The 15,955-nt window shown below is 44.0% G+C and overlaps 1 protein-coding gene across 1 annotated transcript; it reads right to left on the reverse strand.

Moving 5' to 3' along the window:
* Positions 1 to 1,771: 1,771 nt before the first annotated feature.
* PNPT1 (polyribonucleotide nucleotidyltransferase 1) lies at positions 1,772 to 15,463 on the reverse strand. The gene is made up of 29 exons (XM_027901679.1): positions 15,370 to 15,463; positions 14,781 to 14,841; positions 14,383 to 14,457; positions 13,816 to 13,921; positions 13,435 to 13,484; positions 12,896 to 12,959; positions 12,763 to 12,810; positions 11,942 to 12,055; positions 11,594 to 11,780; positions 11,354 to 11,405; positions 10,759 to 10,816; positions 10,538 to 10,634; positions 10,339 to 10,441; positions 9,565 to 9,635; positions 8,928 to 8,964; positions 8,129 to 8,195; positions 7,939 to 8,028; positions 7,562 to 7,615; positions 7,346 to 7,452; positions 6,695 to 6,766; positions 6,545 to 6,608; positions 6,227 to 6,310; positions 5,690 to 5,773; positions 4,921 to 5,027; positions 4,755 to 4,810; positions 4,155 to 4,233; positions 3,748 to 3,795; positions 3,352 to 3,510; positions 1,772 to 2,939 (listed from the first exon to the last, which is right to left on the reverse strand). Exons 2-28 carry the CDS (start codon positions 14,835 to 14,837, stop codon positions 3,355 to 3,357), a joined length of 2,187 nt encoding a protein of 728 aa, XP_027757480.1. The 5' UTR covers positions 14,838 to 14,841; positions 15,370 to 15,463; the 3' UTR covers positions 1,772 to 2,939; positions 3,352 to 3,354.
* Between the last annotated feature and the right edge of the window lie 492 nt (positions 15,464 to 15,955).

Below are 15,955 nucleotides of genomic sequence, written 5' to 3' on the forward strand. Positions count from 1 at the left end.
AAATACAAAAAGAAACTAAAACCTGACTGGCCACAGCACACTGCTGCCTCAGGACATCTGCCACTCACAAACTCTCTCACCCCTCTGCACGACTTCTACGTGTGCTTTTTAGCTCTTCAAGCCAAATGCACAAAAATAAAGCATGACTTCTACTCGAGATTAAATGCAGCCCTTCTCCAGATACATAAAAGAAACCACAGCAGAATATTCTGGAGCAAATTCTTATCTCACCTATCAAATCTCATCTATTATGGTGAATATCTATAGATAATTCTTATCTATTATGGTGAACAGGTACAGAAGGAGTAGAAGATACACGAGCCAGAAAAACTACTTCTCCTGTTAAGCTGTGAAATAAATCCATGATCTCTCCAGCACTGAATTCAGTGGTGGAAAACCATCACTCCAGAACACCCCTGCATTGCGTTCACTCAGATATTTTGGGCTTCTCTTTGCACTAAACAGCATCCAGGGGGTTATGAACCCCAGCGTGACCTGTCCTCTACACCCACAACAAACAAGTCCATTCTGGAGACCTTGCCTGGAGAAAACATGCAAGACACGCTGCCAGAGCTCTTATGTACCTGATTTAAGACCAGGAAAGCAACACAGGTGAATCCCTGCACCGTAAGATGGACAGGGAGCGAGGCAGCATTTCCCACCGTGGTGTTGCACCTGCCAGCAGCTTGTCCCTCCCCATTACCATCACTGAGGTAGTGATGTTGAGTTCCCTGTTCCTCCTCAGACACAGAGCAACTCGTCAAGTGCCACAACGTGAGCAGCAGGGAGCTCTCATTTTTTAGTTTTCAGAAGCACGACAGACAACTCATTCCTAAATCACTCAAAAATTTCTTGCAGTGATAGTACGAGCCTGTATCGCTCCCCCCTGGCATGTAATCTCAGGAGTACAATTAGGCCAGCTCTTATGCTTTTGATGGTACTTGTAATATTTATTGCTGGCATTTAAAGATACCCCAGCTCTTTGTTCTTGTGTGGAAACGTTGCCTTTGTCAAATAAAGGCATTTGTGGCTCTCCTGACCTGCTGTAATTCTGCAACTGCTCAGCTTCACTTTCCGAGGCAATTCCTTTCAATTACAGGCACTTGTGGCCCTCCTGACCTGCTGCCCAGCTTCACTTTTCCAAGGCACTTCCTCTCAAAGGCTCCATTTAAGATGGGTCATTACAGGAGCTAATTATCTGGAGCAGCAGAGAAAAAAAAAAAAAAAAAAAGACATAAATCACTGCCTCAAACATGAAAAACCAGCTACTGCAGTAGGACTGAGCTGGCTGTGCCAAGCACTATTAACCCACCTGCTTTCTGATCATGGCTGATGGCCCCTGAGAGCCAAGTCCCTGCTGCCACCGTCACCGTCCACCCTGCGCCGGCGACGGCTGCGGGAGAAGCCGGGCTGTGGGAGGCAGCCCTGCCCTCCCCACATGAAGGGTCACACCAGCACACGCTGCTCTCTGCTCCTCCCAGCTATTCCCAAGTGTATTTTTTCCCCACCCCTCCCCACAGGGCCCGGAGGTTGTTACAGGTGCAGAAAGCCAGGCTGACTGTACAGGTTCTGCCGCAGCAACATGAAAGTCTTTTTCCTCCTCTATCGCCCAACAAACAGGACGATCCCCGGCGCTCCAGGAGCTGATTCACTGGGAGCAGCACCCACAGGAGCCTTACACAAATTATTCTACAATAAACCTCAGCCAACCACTTAAACTGGGGAGATCAGTTTCTGAGAAGAGTTATCAGAAATGGAAACATCTGAGCTTCTGCTCTGGGACTTCAACAATGACCTACATAATTTTATTAACACTATTCAGGACACGTAACAAACAACATATCAGTCAAGTGTCATAGTAAGAAATGGCATTTGAATTCTTGTTAAGAAATAACAGAAAACACTCCTCAAAAAAAGAGGAAAAGATTGCTAAGGAACTATTTTTTCCATCTTTCCAATCGATTTTTCAATCTTACACGATAAAAGACAGACAACTACAGAGAAGTGTACCAGTCATTCCTTTCTCCTTTAATACTTTAGGTTAAAATAATAGGAAAAAGAATTTTTACTGTACATTCACATTTCTCCTCTCCCCAGTGCTTTGTTTTTTGTTTCAAGAGGTTCAGCTCCCCCTTGCCATCAGGTGGGAAGCTGATTTTCTTACAAGTTCTGCATACAGACTGGTGAACATCAGAAGGACCCTCTTTGATTTCCCAAGCCTGTACTCACAGCAGAAAAACGAGTTGTTCTCCTGAGCCCCTGGGAAATGTTTTGGAGTCTAAAAGAGATCAGTGAACCCACTGATGGAACATAATGAATAGAGGGATTCCAACACTCTTAACGAGAGTGTTTTAGAGGGAGGGTTTATCACATCCACTGTTTAGTCCAAAATAAGTATTTTATTTTATTGCTTTAATGATATGTATATTTAAAATTTGCTGTTAACAGACCCAGATGGTAAATGATGATGTTTCAGCCAGGTTGTTTAATCCCCCTTCTGCTCAGATAATTTAGCAAGCCTGAACCTTATGACAGTTACAGATGTATTCACCTAAACCAGCATCAATCATGTTAAAGGTGACACTTCTAAGCCTTTATGTTTTGCTCAGCATTTCAATCCTGTACTCTGAAAAGCCATTCATGCTTCTCAGATGCAGAGTTTTATTCTGAGTTGACAGTGAGAGGAATCTTAAGCACTGAAATGTCTATAAAGTTCCACATTCTCATCTCAGCCCTGCTACACAAGAGAAGAGGATTGCTTCTTTCTGGATTTATTTTAAAGGGTTTTAATCCATGTGAAGACTCTGAAGTTCTACATCACCTTTAAGCATAAATAGTGTCTATTTTAAAAAATATGATTCACTACCATCCACCTGCAGGTTCTTGCCAGGGCATCAACAGATTCTAGCAAAGGTCACTTGTATTTCCACCTTTTTTTCCTGAAAGAGAGAGAAAATACTCTGTAACCGACTGGTATCAAGGCACGAGGTGCAAAAACATTTCTTAAAAGCGAAATTTCTTCCATGAACTTTCATTTTTCCTGCTGTTGTGAATCATTCCTAGAAGATTTCCTCAGGTTACCACCGGTGCACTGTGCCTCTCCATTTGCCAGTCTCGCCGTGGGATTGCTCCTGATTTTAAGATGAGACACCTTCCTTTTCTAGGAGCTTTCTAAGGACAAAAAAAAACCCCCTACACCAGCTTGGGAAAAAACTGAGGCATAAGTATTGACAGTCAAATACAGGCAGGGAAACTTGCAGCGTGCTTCACCTGAACGTCAAGCAGCACCTGCACGCCACAAGGAGTAACTGCAGTGTGTAAAAATCAGCTGAGCCGCTGCCAAGGCCTCACCTGTCAGTGGGAAGAGGAGGATGTCTGTGGCACAGCCCCTCCCAGCACGATGCTGTTTTTGTCCGTCAGGGTTTTCAGGGTGGTGGTGGCGGGCGCCTGCAGGATCTTCCGCGACAGCCTCATCCTGCCGTCCGTGGGGTCACGGCCAAAGTATTTCACCTGGGCAGAAAACAAACCACCCGCACGCTGGAGATGAAGTGCTGCCTGCACAGCACGAGCGTCACACTGAACCCACCCAGCTGGGACGATCGGGCCTTTAGCCAGCACAGAAAGGGGATCCTACACGGCTGAATATTCTCTTCATTAACACAAAAATGAAAAAAAAATTCACTCCAACCCTAAAATACGGACGGCAGTTTATGAGCATTTTAAAATTAAAAAAAAAAAAATAATTACCTGAATTTCTTGTCCAACTTCTAATCCCAGGGCGCTGGGGTGTTGAATCTAAAACAGGGTTTTTCAGAAAAAAAAAAAAATTAGAAAAAAACCCCAGGGATTCTCCATGCTCCACTGCAGACAGTCACAGTGGCTCAGCACTGCCTGAGGAACGACAGGTTTGTAAATGTTACACAGAAAAACGTATTGCAGAGCCAAAGGACTTGGTGATGTGCACAAAAGCCCTGTCCAAAGCACAGGGGCAGCTCCAAGTACAGGGTGAGCAGAGTTAAACTAAAGGGTGCTGCTAATCTAACAGATTTTAACCTGGAAACGGACTCGAGAGCTACAGGAAAGTGTTAGAGCTGCGATGATAAATTAAAAAACAAATCTAAGCGCCCATTTTATACTTGTCTGAGGGTGACCACCTTTCTCTGATCAAGCTGTGAATTATGAAGTAGCACCGGTGTCATGTTTGGATACAGTTTCACCATCACTCCAGAATCCCTGCAGCACAAAACAGCACAGTTACTTCAAAACACACCCAGAAAAGCCCCTATTTCACTTTGCACATTGTCCCCAGAGCAAGCATTAGTAAACTAATACACAGAATTCTACTCTCCCCCTTCTAAAAATCCGGTAGCAACCATGACACGTCCACTCATTTTTCCTTAATCAGAAGTGGATGGAAATTTCTTATTTCAGGGCACAATATTTCAGTAATAGGGACCATTTTACAAGACAAATATTGGGTTGAGAAGTGGAAAGCAAATTCATGCCACCTCTTTTGGATACCAAGGTGAAAAAAGGTTTGGGGCTGTATAATTTGTAGAGGCATTTTAGAAACTAAACAAGCAGCAGAAATAAACAGCCTTATCAGGAAACAAAATACTTTCAACAGGTGAAATACCAGAAATGAGGCTGGTGGCACTGGCACCTGCATAAGTGGCACACTTAAAAATCAATTATTGCACATCTTCTATGTAAATTAAATAATTTCTACTTCTACTCCAGAGCAGTTTTTATACCTTATTTCAGTTATCGTGGCTGTATAAATGGCACCAAATTCCAAATTAACTTCTTGCTGTAGAGGGAGAAAGGGGGGAAAAAAAAAAAGAAAAAAAAAAAAAAAGATCAGGACCAAAATTCCCCAAAAGCAGATTGAAAAAGCTGCCAAGAGAAGTCTGTCCTTACATCATCCTTGCAGATCTCCCCGATAAACTCTCTGGCTTCGTGCATTGCGCTGGGCGTGGGGGCAAACACCGAGTAAGTCTCTTCATCCAGCTGACTCACAGTCACACCTCAGAAAGGGACATTTAAAGCAGAGGGGTTAGGTGAGCGTTTCAGCAAGCAGCAAACTCACTTGCAGAGAGAAAAATGATTCTGCACCGACTCTCCAAGATCTCAGAGTTTCAATTGTTTTAAATCGCCTTCAGTTTAGGCACTGACCAGCTTTACATGCAACCCCGTTCCAGGTACACTTGTAAACACCTGGATAAACTTCCGGTCCATGCAAGAACACAGAATTATTTTTACAGTCCTTTTATGGCAGGAAAAGAATTCTTGAAAGGATTTGGGGGTTTTCATGAATGAATTTCTCCCCAGATTTTTAATAAAACTACAGCTTTCACCAACAGCTGATGGAAACTACAGTGTTTTGGAGCCACAGGGGTAAAATTCCTTGCACCTCCAGAGCAGTTTTCTGGCCAAAGGACTGCCCCAAAGGGAAATGGGATTTTTCCTCCTTTTCTCCCCCCTCAATCCCCTGAGCAGCACTAATCAAGCTGGCAGAGCATCAAGAGTTTCAAGTCCCAAGCAGCTGAAGCAGAACATCTCCCTGCTACTCTACGCACACCAACCCTTCCCCATTTTTACTCTGAGCATCGGAATACCTCAATATACAAGTCTGAAACAAAGGGGAACACACTGGGATAAATCATCACAGGAATTGAGAGCGTCTCACCAGTCTGTGCTTGAAGCTTCTTCAAGTTATAACCCCCAGGACCAAGGAATCTTAATCTTTTTGACAATGGAACGTGGATAGTTTCTGCAAGAACATTTAAAGAAGACTTTGAAATGCTGAATGGAAAAAAATCGTGAAAACTACCCCAAGAAATAGGTCACATGCAGTCAGGTTTCAGTCTTTTATAGCTACCTGTAATATTTGCTGACCATGGGTGTAATTACACCCAAGAATTGCAATAAATGAAGACACAGGACAGAGTTTGATGGCTGTGAATTCCCTTAAGCCACACTGCTACTGACACCGAAAATCAGAACGGGTAGAGGAGCCCCACAGAGCTTCACTCTGATCCTGATTTCTGGTGTACAGTCAAACAGTGCAATATAACCCCCCCCAAATAACTAACCCTCCCCAGTAAATTAAAAATAATCCCATAGGGCAGAGGCAGAAACGTGTGAAATTCATTTTAAAAAGGTGGTTTAAGAAGTTTACTGTTAAAGAGGCAATGATGAAAGATATGAATTCACACAACATTACCTACAACCGGTCCACTTTCTTTCCTGTTGGGTCTGGGCTTTGCCAGCGTTTGGTTCATGATGTGTAAAATCTCCCTCTTTGCAGCTGCAGGGGGAGGAGCAGGAAATCAATAATTCTGTGTGACCTCACAATAAATTTACACAGTTTTTTCCATAAACTAGATAAATATCTCTTGACAAAAACCTGCCTCCTGCCTAAGTGGAGGATGTGTCCTGCCAACTGAGCAATGGTTTATTATTTGGCTACACAAAACTTAGAATTTAATACAATTTATCATTTCATACGATCAAACGGGTGCAAATCCAAAGATGGACCTACCTGTGGCTTGCTGAATGGCTTCCATGACAATTTTTATTGGTATTCCTGGCAGTTTTAGATCAACCTTAGCAAAGAATTAAGTGACATCAGTATGGCAAGAAAACTTTTTTAACACTTTCTCAGATTGAGGAAGATTCAATGTTGCCATACCTGCAGGGCAGTTATTCCTTTATTAGTACCTGCCATCTTGAAATCCATATCTCCAAAATAATCTTCAATTCCCTGCCAGCACAGAGAGAAGAAAGCAGATTGGAGTAACTTTATCCCACTGCCAGGTCCCACAATACTAAAAGTATGCTCTGTGTTTCAAAAAGCCATATAAAAATAGTTCTGAGGCCTTTGGAATTCTTTCTGAGTTTTCTTCAGCCTTATTTATTAACACTCTTCCCTTCTCTTCTTAGAAATCAAGAGCTTTTGTGGACTAGTTTCAGAACAGCAGACCCACAGTTGATTTTGTGCTGCCAGTGGCTGCATCATAAGGTGCATTTTTCCTCCCCAGCAACTCTCCACATGCTCATTCTCCATCCAATAAATATGTTTCTCAGTAAATTATTCGAGAATTATTAATCTCTTCCTCCCAAAAGACAAAATTCGTTGAAAAAAAAAACTAATTACACAAAACCCAAGAAATCTGACTGGACATTTCTTGGAGGTTTTTCAAAATAAAGGAGGAGTTTGGGAGACAGAACAGAACACCAGTATTAGCAGCAGCAGTGTTTCAGTGTTAACTGGGTAAGGAGTTACAAAAGAAGGCCATTTTCCAGAACCAAGCAGTGGCAGTACCACCAGCAGCACACTCACCAGGATGTCTGTCAGCAAACGGTAATCCTCAATGTCCCCCTTCTCCTGGCTGCACTTGGTGATGAGCCCTATGGCTACCCCTGCCACTGCACTGGACACTGGAACCCCTAAGAGGGGCACAAAGAAAGAAATACATTTTGGGAGCCTTTGGTCATTTCTAGATCCTAAAGCACACGGTCCAGGGCGGTTTATCCTCAGAAGGGCTGTGTTTTGTACCTGCATCCATCAGTGCCAAACTTCCCCCGCACGCAGAAGCCATGGAGGAGGAACCTACAGAGTTGGAATATGGGAATAAAAAAAAAAAAAAAGGGATTAAACACTGAGAAATGGGGGTCAACACAAGCTATCTTCCTCAACCTGTAGCACAAAAATGCCCCCAGATATTGTATTAAACTCATGATTTATGTTTGCATCTCATACTGTTACAAATGGAAAGGTCCACTGCTCATGACCACCCACATGCCTTTTATTTTAAGTCCTTCAAGTAACAGAGCTACTAAAAACATTCATACTGAAATCTATCACCTGTAACCCACGAAGAACCAAACTCAGTCTCCAGCACTAGTATAAAAACCAAAAAAAAAAAATAATACCATTAGATTCCAAGACTTCCGAAGTCACGCGAATCGTGAAGGGGAAATCCGGGGGAATGACGGGTTTCAAAGCTCGCTCTGCCAGCGCCCCTGTTGAGAAACAGCCCCACACACCAAATGATGATCCACGCACACAGATCAGATTAGACAGGAAAACTTCCCGCAGGGGGCCTCTCCAGTGGGAACTCACCGTGCCCAAGCTCCCTCCTGTTCATGCCAGTGACTTTGCCGATCTCGTTGGTCGCGTAAGGTGGAAACTGCGGAGTGAAAAGCAGAGGATTAACCCGCGGTTTGAAACGTGCGCCCGGAGAAACGTTCTCTGCGGTTTTGGGGCATCTCAAGGTAAAAACAAAGGAAACGAAAAAAAAAAAAAAAACAATCAAATCACCATGTGACTTTCATCAGTCACTTAGTCTGCAAGGCAGGACCAGTGCAGGCAATGTTTGGTAAATGTTTTACTGCCACAGAACAGAGGGAAATAAAGCAGTGGCAAGGGAGCTGAGACACAACGTGGCAGGCTCCCTCCAAATAAACTCGTCAGACAACACAGCAGGAGGGTTATTTCTGTCCTGCAGATAATGGGACAAGATGTGCCTGTGGCCTGTAGGAAATACTGTGGGCAAGTTGCAAAGGCTGAGAGAGATGCAAGATGGAAAAGCCCTTATTTACCGTGTCAGCTGAACACATTAACAGAGCTCACTAAAAATGATAGTGCAGGTTCATCCTGATTTCAGCAACAACCTGCTCTTAAGCAGCTCACCTAATGTTAAGACAGTCCAATTTATACAGCCTTTTTAAATATTAAAAATTACCCAGAGCTTTTTAGGAAACCAGCACTTCTGTTCTGATCAATTCACACGTGAATTAAAATAAATACATTTCAGCAAATCTGGAGATAATTCATCTCCTTGGAAGTGATGGATTTAAAAGCAAGCCATGCAGCCCTCCTGTGAATCATGCAGAAAGCTGGGACACAGTAAAGCTCTCACCTCATAATGCAGCATGAAGTTTTTATCTTTTATGCCACTATTAATTAAAAACAAGACCATGTCAAAAAAAATGAGCAACCAAACACATCTTACATACAACAGGTAATTCAGGACTATACTGATCTGCTTACAAAGGGACCCAGGGACAAAACTTACAAATCAGTATTTGCTGATCACCCACAATTACCAAAAATTACAGAATATGGACAAACACCTCCAGGACAGAAAACTTTAGGTAAAGCTGAGACATTAAAATGTAAAAGCTCCCATGCTGGTGGGATGAGATCACTGAACTGGAGGCTTTCAAGGGGAAGGAGCTTCACTTCAGCCCTCAGCTATAAAAGGTGTTAAAAGCACAAGGACTTGCTTGCTACAATAATAAATTAAATTTTCCTTGCTCCATTAAAAAGAGAACACAAATATTTCAAACATATAAACCCGACTGGATGTTTCAAATGTGTGTGTGTGGAATTAATGTCTCCTTAACACCGAACAGCTGCCATGATCTCTTCAGAACAGGCCCCTTCCCAGTCTAATTTAACACGTTTCAGTCCTAACAAAGGTATTTATTCTATCCCATGTGCTTCACTGCTCCCCCTCTGATCACCCCTGCCAAGACACCAAAGCACCTCCATACCTCACTACTGTGGAGATCAGGTCTGATTTCACACTCGATTCCAGGGAGTCAAATGTAACTGTACAAAGCACCTGAAACAAAAATAAACTAAAATAAAAAAATTAACTCCTCTTAAACCCTTCCACCCTCCACAACTTCTACTGTTTATGAAGAATCAGGGAGAATTCCAGCAACAAATAAGATGCCATCACCTGCCACTCCTACAGACTTTTTTCCTCCTTTTCACAGAAATTTATTATTAATCTCTATTATTAATCTGCTTGTTAAAAAAACCCTGAGCTATTTAAGAGACTTGGCCAGCTGCAGCCACAGTGTTGTGCCTGTTTCCCACACAGACCTGCAGTGGGTGTTATTTTTAGTGGGATAACAGGGAACAACACTCAGAAGCAAATCACTGCTTGAAACTACCACTGAAACAAGTGCAGTGAGTCAGATCAATGGCTGAGAGTCTTGTAGGAAAAGGGAGCCAGAAAAACACAGGAGACCAAATCTCCAGCACAGCCTTAACTCAATCCACCCAACAGCTGCCACTTTTGGCAAGGAAGAGTAAGAAAACAGCTCACTACTGCATTTTTTTTTGGGGGTACAATTTCCCTTTTTAGCTCAGGTTCTGTAGAAGTTCCTTTTTTGAAAGATTTCTCATCCACTTCCCAGCCCACACACCATTTCTGCTTCTTACATGTACACGAGAGGAGAAAAGAAACTTGGCATTTAAATGCGAAATCTGTCAGTTTGATAACTCATTCCTAGTTCCTGGCGCTTAAGTGGCACTACCTGTGTTTGACCCCTTTGGAACAAGGCTGATCCATGAAGCATTTTGAACATGTTCACTTCACATTTAATGTCTCTGAGGGAAGTCAAATCTCTGCCGTCACACCTGGAGGCACAGGGAGAAGTGGCGAGGTCAGCGGGACTCATCTTGGATTAAAAAGCTGACAGATACACTGATTCAGGAGGAGCTGGACGTGCTCACCTTCTGTATTCGTTCAGAATGAGGTTTCTAAAAATATCCTTGGAAACCACGTTGAAAGACTCCATGATTTCATAAGGCTCAGCCTCTGGGAATTTTTCTGGGGATAAAGAAGAAATTGCATCTGAAGTTGGAAAACGGATTCTACAGCGCTTTTACTGTAACTCTTCAGCAGTAATAACTCCATTTACGCACTCTCTAAATATGAAGAAAGCAGAAAATACCTTTCAGCTGCTCTTCTGTTTCAAGCCTGATTTTGTTAATTGCTTCATCTCTCGAAACCTAGAACACAGGATTTGCAACCAGTTAAGTCTACAGGGCAGGACAACAGCACAGGTTGGGGTTTTGCTGGGTTTAAAGTTCTGTAAAATTCAAGGAATAAGAAACAGAACTGTCACACATATTCAAAAACCAGGTTGGGAAGGGCTGCAGCCTTTCTTGGCACAGGCACAGACTGGATGAGACGGCCCAGCACCCTGCCCTGGAAAGTGGCCAGTGCTGGGGAATCCACCACTTCCCTGGGGAGATTATTCCAGCAGCTGATGGTTCTCCCTGTGCCCAGTCTCCCAGCACTATCCTGTACCTACGTCCCCTCCTCTTTTCCACGTGGCTCCTTTCAAAAAGGGAGTCTCCATCTCCACATACTGCAGATAAATGTTCTGGTAGATAACCACTGACAGAACAATTTATTATTGCCATTGCAAATATATGCAAGGAAGGGAGATGACTTTGTATTAACATTAGCTTAAAGAACTAAATCTTACTGATTGAATTGTGGAAATTATTAAAAAATAAAGATATAATGCCTGGAGTACTTACTTTATCGTGGCTAGAATCTGTGAACACTGCATAGATCTTGTTGGAAGCAAGTCTGCAGGAAGAAAGGGAAAAAAGGTTTTAAAAACACAGCTTAAAAAATCCCTTATATAATTAAGCTTTTTTTTTTTTTTTTTTTTGAGGACTAAATATTTGCTTTCATTACAAGCAGGAAAGCACCACACTGATACCTGCAAACATCCCCAGCCCCGGCCAGAGCCGCAGGATTTGTTCTGAACTCACTTCCTGGCACATTCCACGATCTCCTCGGGAGCCATGAACAGCTTCTGCCCCGTTCTCTTCACCACGCCCCGCTCCTTGACCAGCTGCTGGATGCCCTGGATGATGTGCTGGGTGTGCTTCACCCCCACCTTGATGGCGTGGCACAGGTCCTGCTGCAGCACGTTCTCGGCCGTTGCTTCCAGCATCACTACCCGAGGAAAGGTAAAAAAAAAAAATCAGCAAATTGCTGTTTTTTTGTTGTTTGGTTATTTCTATCGTGTAAAAATACAAGTTGCAAGCATGAGGAACACTCGAAGGGGCACCTATTTGATGTTCAAGCCCTCAGCAGGTCAGAATGATCCCACTCACCCACTTGACTTTGTGGAGCTCCAGCGACAACCAGATTCAAAGCGCTGTCAGACATCTGTTTGCGAGTTGGGTTGATGACAGTCTCCCCATCCACCAGCCCCACCCTGACTGCACCTACAAGGAAACCCCAGAAAATCACTGTTAAAATAACGATATTTTCTAAGGCATCATTGTACTTGGAAATCTATAGAGCTAGTGACAATAACTAAAGCTATAATTTTTAAAATATCAGCATGCTGACTGTGTATTAAGAACAAATGTGAAAGGCAAAATTATCCTGAATTACTTTTGGGTACTGTTTCTGTATAAAGACAATGCCAAGTACTAAACACACAACGCTGTGACTCTACTGGGCTTTTTTTAGTCACTTGAGCACATGTTTTCTAGAAAATAATAATAAAAAAAAAAGGCATGTGGCAGGAAAATACAGCTAAATATTTGTTCTTGGCTACATAATTTCTTTTCCAAAAAAATATTCACAACTAAACAAACCTCCTCTTGAGTTCCTGGAGGAAACATATTCTTATCCAGCTATTTTCAAAATTATGTTTTTCAAGACTAAGTTACTACTAATAAAAAAATAAATTATAGGTCTCTATACTCCACTACTTCTGCTTATAAACCCTTCCAGGAATTTATTTAGTCCAGGAAAAATAATCCTTTGAAGTGCAATGATCCCACTCATTGTAAAAAAATATTTCCAGTGCTTGAAATTCAATATTTAGATTCAGCTTCTTGTTAGAAAAAAAACTAAAGCAGGAGCTGTGCTCTAGGTCTCCCACTACACTCAAATCATCCCTAATTTCAAGATATTTACTTACCAATAGGACCATTCCAGGGGATATCAGACAATGCAAGTGCTGCAGAAGCTAAAACAAGACATAAAAGCCTGGATTAGGGAAAATGGATCCCACAAAATCCCACACAAGCAGTGATTCCTCCCCGCCCTCTTACCTCCATTAATTGCCAGAATGTCAGGATCATTGACACCATCTACTGCTAAAAGATTACAAAGGATCTGGCATAAGATAAAAGACAATGAATAATTGTGTCCTACTCCTTTTTTTTTTTTTTTAATTAGCTGTCAATACAAAGCTAAGGACAGTAAAGCAGAACATTCCACATACCCACACAAGCCCAGACTGCAAAATGGAAATTTGTGCAGGTATTTAAAGTAGAAAGCTGACAAAAACCCCACTAAAGTATAACATTGTGCCATACCTAGAACACCTACTACTGGCTCCTCTTGCCTCTGTTGTGCAGAGATTTCAATTCTATTTTTCTATCTGGACAACAAAATTTGGAACTTGGGATGTAACGAAAGTAATTTAACGACAAACCAAAGAGCAGCACTACGCTATTAGAATGCTCTGCCAAGTGTAAACCCTCCCTGGATATCTGTAAAAATCATTTCTCTTGAGGCACTGCCTGTGTCACGTGAGATTTTCACTGTCCATGCCCCAGTTCTCCCTGCTGGAGGGCACAGGACCCACCTGTGTATCATAAAAGTATCCTCCCGGGAAGAGGGGTCGGATTGACCGATCTGCAGAAGAAACAACCAGAGTCTAAGAAGCAGTTGGTTTTCAGTAGTTGATGTTCAATTCGTCTTGCCACTAACCCCACAATAACCTGACCGAATTATTTAAATGAAACACCCAGAAAAGGCACAGAACCCAGGCAGGGATTTACTGTGACATACACAATCCTAAAATTCCAATCAGGACTGATGAACAAGGAGCTACAGCTTTATTTCCTGGCATTCCCACAGAAAATCAACTCTGCCAACAGCAGCTACAAACGGCTGCGTTCTCAAACACCCATGAGAACATCACAAAACATTTAACATGCGTTGTAACTAAAATGTTGCAGCCCACCTATGACTCTGCTTGTGAGAATTTCTTTGTCAGTGGAGCCGAGCTCTCTTCTGAGGTAGTTTGTAGGGATTCTTCCTGCTGCAGCAGCTTTCTGTCGATAGTCAACCTTGGAAAACAAAACAGATGCCTGAAGGCAAATGCCACTTATAGCAGAGCCACCTAGACACTCAGAACAGACACTTTACGTAATTAATAGTATGATTACATTTTATATACATTTTATAATCCAATCCCTTGCTCAGAGCAAGGTCAACCCAGAATTCAGATGACATGGATGAAACAGGCTCTGTTCCAGGGTAGGTCCCTGAGGGACCCACTGTTCCTCAGCCTCAGGGTGGAACACAAATCATGGAATCACAGATTGGCTTGGGCTGGAAAGGACCTTAAGGGTCATCCAGTTCCAACCCTAATCCTGTAGTGCCAATCCTTAACAGTCACAACCTTTTAAGCCTCATAATCCATGTGCATTCCTCACTCCCCACAGCGTCCTGACCTCCACTGTTTGGGGACTCTGCTGCTAAATCTCCCACAAATGGTCACAAAACTTACGTTCTGGGAAGCACTTACCACTAATGGCATGAACTGAGATGGAGCAGGCTTGGTTTTGCTGACTGCTGTGACCATCACTGCTGTGTCACCCAGCTGGGTTGAAGAAAAAAGATAAAAAAATTGAATTTACCTGCAAATAAAATAACGTCTGATGTTCTAAACTTACTCACAAATCAAACTGTGAAAAAAGAATTATTCTTCGGAGGACACAACTACATAAATCTCCTCTTCATGCCAATATTTGTGCTTCTCAAACAGTTTTTCTCCTATAAAACACCGCTGTCCTTTCACTGGTGATTAAGTTGCTCCTTGAGTCTCTATATCCCACATCTACCAGGCTCTGATTCCCTAACAATGACTTTTAAGACGCAGAAACTTTGAAGTTGCACGAATTTTCACCACTTATTTTCTTTTACCTGAACAACAGCACATCCATCAGCAAACTTGGCGAGTTTTCCAGAAGACAGCTCCATCTTCCTAAGGGAGAGACGCACCCTGTTACTCGTGGTGGATTCAAGTTAAGTTTTCCAGCAATTCTGCTTTAATCTGCAGCCCCAGCTGCACAGAACAAAGGTTACATTTCACACAAGGCAAACGTCCACCTCAGGTATGGAAACCGAATCTCTTGGGCCAAAAGTGACCCAGTTTTCTTAACCTGAATGAGCTTTAGCCTCGAGTGTCCTGCTCCTTTTTTCCTGTCAGCTGGAGTTCCAGCCATGCCTTGGAGATTTTGCCAAGCTGTACCCACAGACACCCATCAGCCTCTCGATTTACTGCATCCTCAGGGCTCGTTATTCCCGAATCCCTCCAAGGGATGACTTCACCGATTAAGGCTCATTCTCTGCGTGTTTTTAAGCCTGCCAGCAGAGATCGCCATCAAAGGACATCCCTAGTTAAGCCAATCTCGTCACACTCCGCCTTTCGCACCAGTTTCCCCTCACGTTCGCCTCCTCTCCCGCCGGGACAGGCCTGACCGCCGCACCCGCTCCCCTCAGGGCCCCTTACCTGCCGCCCACCTCCACCGTCACGGCCTGCCGCTGCCCGGGCCCAGCCGCGGCGTTTCGGGCGGGCACCCAGCGCAGCGCGGAGCGGCCCGGGGGCAGCGGCAGGCGCAGCGCGGAGCCGCCCGCGGGCAGAGCCCTTCCCCATCGCGCCGCGGCCCCGCCGCCATCGCGGCCCAGCGCGCCCAGCGCGGCGCGGCCGCAGCTCCTGGCGGCCGCCATTGCGCCCACGGTTGGAAGGGGCTGCGGCGCGATTGGCTGAGGGCACCGGCCCCGCACAGTAAGGCCGGAGCTCATTGGCTCTGCTGCTCCCGCGCCTCTTTCGGGTCGGTGCGGGCGCTACGGCGGCTGACGGGGGTCAGGCGGCGCAGAGCGCGCGAAGGCGGGAACGCCGCAGCCTTCGACGACTCTCGAATTCTGAGGTAAAAAGTGTTAGAAAAAGGTTCGAGCCGGCACCTGAGGCGGCTTTAGAGCAAGGTCAAGATGAAACTTGGGGGAAAACCCGCCCAAGAGGGGCTCGGAGTGAGGGAGAGGACATCTCCACCGAGTGCCGCCTTTTCCCGCCACTGGCGCCTCAGGAGCCAAGATGG

The sequence above is a fragment of the Empidonax traillii genome, unplaced genomic scaffold (genome assembly GCF_003031625.1).
Source record: "Empidonax traillii isolate 1590-97213 ecotype Southwest subspecies unplaced genomic scaffold, ASM303162v1 scaffold804:size347002, whole genome shotgun sequence".
Taxonomy (NCBI): Eukaryota; Metazoa; Chordata; class Aves; order Passeriformes; family Tyrannidae; genus Empidonax; species Empidonax traillii.

What these genes read in the sequence shown, in the direction of transcription:
- PNPT1 (XM_027901679.1), bottom strand. Translation starts at nt 14,837, where the DNA reads ATGGAGCTGTCTTCTGGAAAACTCGCCAAGTTTGCTGATGGATGTGCT. An exon ending in CAGGAGGGAGCTTGGGCACG is followed by an intron (nt 8,029 to 8,128) that starts GTGAGTTCCCAC and finishes GTTTCTCAACAG; the next exon opens with GGGCGCTGGCAGAGCGAGCT. An exon ending in AGCCATTCAGCAAGCCACAG is followed by an intron (nt 6,311 to 6,544) that starts GTAGGTCCATCT and finishes CTCCCCCTGCAG; the next exon opens with CTGCAAAGAGGGAGATTTTA.